The 3,516-nt window shown below is 34.5% G+C and overlaps 1 protein-coding gene across 1 annotated transcript; it reads right to left on the minus strand.

The window, feature by feature from the left end:
• Window positions 1-2,622: 2,622 nt before the first annotated feature.
• Window positions 2,623-3,192, minus strand: LOC115227962. Its single transcript, XM_029798649.1, has one exon. It carries the CDS (start codon window positions 3,190-3,192, stop codon window positions 2,623-2,625), a length of 570 nt encoding a protein of 189 aa, XP_029654509.1.
• Between the last annotated feature and the right edge of the window lie 324 nt (window positions 3,193-3,516).

Here is a 3,516-nt window from a genome sequence, read left to right on the forward strand (position 1 = left end):
GCATTTTGGTTAAAATGAACAACTACAATGTCCTCGACTTACATGATGAAGTCCTTAAAACCTTTCCCCCAAAAAATCAAAAAATTATTTTCTGCATTTTGATTAAAATGAACAACGCGAATGTCCTCGACATTCATGATGAGGTCCATTAAAACCTTCAAGCCAAAAATCTCACGTATTAAGAATATCCTTGATGAAAACGACAGCGAGAATATTAACAATGATGAACTCCCAATTATTCGCGATAAAGAAATTCAATTCATCCTATGTTTTTCTCTTTAAAATTAAATGCATATATCAGGGGTCACCAAACTTTTTGCACTCGCGGGCCGGATTGACCCCAACACAATGAACGCGGGCCGGAGCACGTGCATAGGATTATAATTTTACTAGAAATTCATAAGTGTGTTTTTTACAATAAAAACTAATTAAACAAAAATAAAGTAAAAAAAATTTTAATGAGAGCTATGGAACTGTGATCTTTTTTGATAAGTTCATCAATATTTGGTTTTAAATTCTGCATCCTATCATGAGAATTGATTTTAAGTGTCCGTCAGTCAATCTTGCACGATGGGCAGACTTAACATATTTCATCCTCGAAAACGTTTGCTCACATTGGTAAGTTGTGCCAAATATAGAAATCATCTTTATCGCAAAATTCTTTAGTCTCGGAAACTCATCATCCTTGAGATATTCGTAGAACTCAGCGGTTTGGTCCGTCTGTGACAATCTTTGAGCTGTTCATTTGATTGTAGTCAATAACTTCTAATTGTAATTCATGTTGAACATTTTCAACATTACAAGAAAATGGATTTTCGAACAAAATTATATCGCTTTCAATTTTGTCAAGTTCAGAAAACTTATGTAAAAAATGATGTTTTATTCTTTGATAATTCCAATTTGGAAAGTAATGTCGATCTCATTACAGTTTGCCTCACAAAAACTTTAAAACAAGAAAAGTGTGAAAACTGACGTACTCCAAGTTGTGACTCGAATAACATCAATTTTTGTCGAAATGCTTTAATTATCCTGTAGAAATCACAAATTAAGTTTTCCTTTCCTTGTAATTTCAGATTTAGCTCATTCATGTGAGTTTTAACATCAACCAAAAATGATAATTTTGATAGCCAAGCAAGATCTGATAATTCGGGATAATAGTTATTTTTACTGGTTAGAAAAATATCAATCTCACTTCTTCGGAGTTTATAAAATCTATTTATACATTACCACAGCTAAGCCATCTAACTGCAGTGTAATATGGTAAGTCAAAATATCAGATCCAAAATCGTCAAGTAAAACTTTAAACTGACGGGATAACAGAGAGATGTTCGTGGCATATTAAACAATAGCTTTCTGCTTTAATTCATCTTTCGCAAAAAATACTTCAATTCCCATAATTTATTGAATACACGGCATTCGCGGTCAACCTTTCTTTTCATATTAGACATAGCAACAAAGAAAAATTTAACGTTAATGCTGATAAGTTTTTTTTCGAATTAAATCTTGCAAAATAGTTTATTTAAGTTAATTATTAAGGTATAATTGAATATCTCGAAATAGTGCGCGGGCCGTAGTTTGGTGACGTCTGGCATATATCATTATCGACCATGAATCAAATTAAAGCTATTATCATATTTGACTTTGACAGAATGTGCAATCACAGATTGCACGACTTTGAATAGAGTGTGCAATTAACAGATTTTGAAAAACCACTTTGATAGTTGAAACCACATTAGCACAATCATTAACACAATTTACCACCAATTGACGCACGACCTGAATAGAGTGTGCAATTAACAGATTTTGAAAAACACTTTGATAGTTGAAACCACATTAGCACAACCATTAACACAATTTACCACCAATTGACAGCGCAATCAGAAGAATTTGCGTAAAAATATTAACTATTTACTTGAGTTTTTGTAAAGATAGAATTTATTTTCGGTATGCCTCTTTTCCTAAACTTTTTTTATTATTCAAAAATATTTTTTAAATAGATAACCGAAGGAGGAAAAACGAAGCTGAAGAAAAAACGGTCAGCTTAATAAGGTAATTAATTAAATCTTTTTTGTGTGTCGCTTTTTTGTGTGTCGCTTTCTTGCCTGCCGCATTTCCGCCTGCCGCATCTCCCCTGCCCCATTTCCGCCAGTAAAAAACAAAAAAAGAAAAAAAAGGAAATTACCAAAGGAAAAATGAAAAAATTAAATATAAAAAAAATAAACCACAAAAAATGAAAAAAAAAGTGTGCAATGACAATAAACAAGGCCCAGGGACAGTCATTAAAGGTAGTTGGGTTATTTTTAGAGAGTGAGTGCTTTTCACATGGACAGCTGAATGTGGGATGCTCGAGGGTAGGCAGAAGAGAAAATTTATTCATATATGCCAAGGAAGGACGGACGACAAACATCGTTTATCAACAGGCGATAGAATAGGGTTACATTAAACCAGGTAGTTTTATACATCTACATAAACTTATAGTTGTTTGATGAAACAGGCCCTCCGCAGGAGCTAGGTCGCGGTGAGCGAAGCGAGCTGCCGAGCTAGTTTATTTTAAAAATAAGAATCCTCGAATATGTAATTAGCATCATCTTAAAAAAAATTAATTTTAATGTAAACTAATAATTAGACGACTCTCAAATTTTTGCTTCCCGAGTTCCCCATAACTCCACTTTGATCTTCCCCGCCATGATCCTCAATCTCCTCCTGGGGCATGCAGTCTCTGGGCCTCTTAAGGGACTTGCTGATCTTCATAGAAAAATTATATTTCCGCCAGTCCCTATTTACGGAATTTGCAGAGTCCAGAATTTTACTGAAGCCATGTTTGTACTCGACAAACATGCTCTCCAGAGTGGCCTTCAGCGTTACAGTCTGGATGTAAGACCGAACACGTTCTTCAATCCCAAAAAGCTCCATGTACTTGCGGTAGATTGTTGAAACGATTCCATCCCACGTAGTGACAATTGGCACAATCTTCACCTTAGCCTTGTGAATCAGTTGTAATTCACTAGCTAAAATGTCGTATTTTTCTACTTCCACACTCTTTAGGTTATCTATTGAAGTCACACCCACTTCAATAAGCCATATTAGGTTCTCTCTTTTGTCGTAGAGGAAAATGTCGGGTTTGTTATATTGAATTTTCAACTCTGTTGGAATTGTTGTATCAACTCGTATTTCTGCCAAGGTGTTGCACATAATACTCTGGACAGAGTGATTTTTCAGTCTTCTGGATTTTTTGAATCCAAATCTACCGCACAAGTGCATGTGGATGCATCTCACAATTTCATTGTGTCTTCTCGTATAATCCGAATTAAGCATCCTGTTGCATCTAGTTGCCATGTGATCAACCGTCTTATTGGAAGATTTACAGTGTGAACATTTTGAATTAGGGTCTCTAAAAAAAATATTCCTGTCTTGAAGAAATGAAAACATAGCTTCAGATTTAGGAGATATATTTCCTTTCTTAAGCCATGTTGAAGACGATTGAATATCAAAATTGTTATCATCAAGGGATTCAAA

This window comes from Octopus sinensis, unplaced genomic scaffold, assembly GCF_006345805.1.
Source record: "Octopus sinensis unplaced genomic scaffold, ASM634580v1 Contig08738, whole genome shotgun sequence".
Taxonomy (NCBI): Eukaryota; Metazoa; Mollusca; class Cephalopoda; order Octopoda; family Octopodidae; genus Octopus; species Octopus sinensis.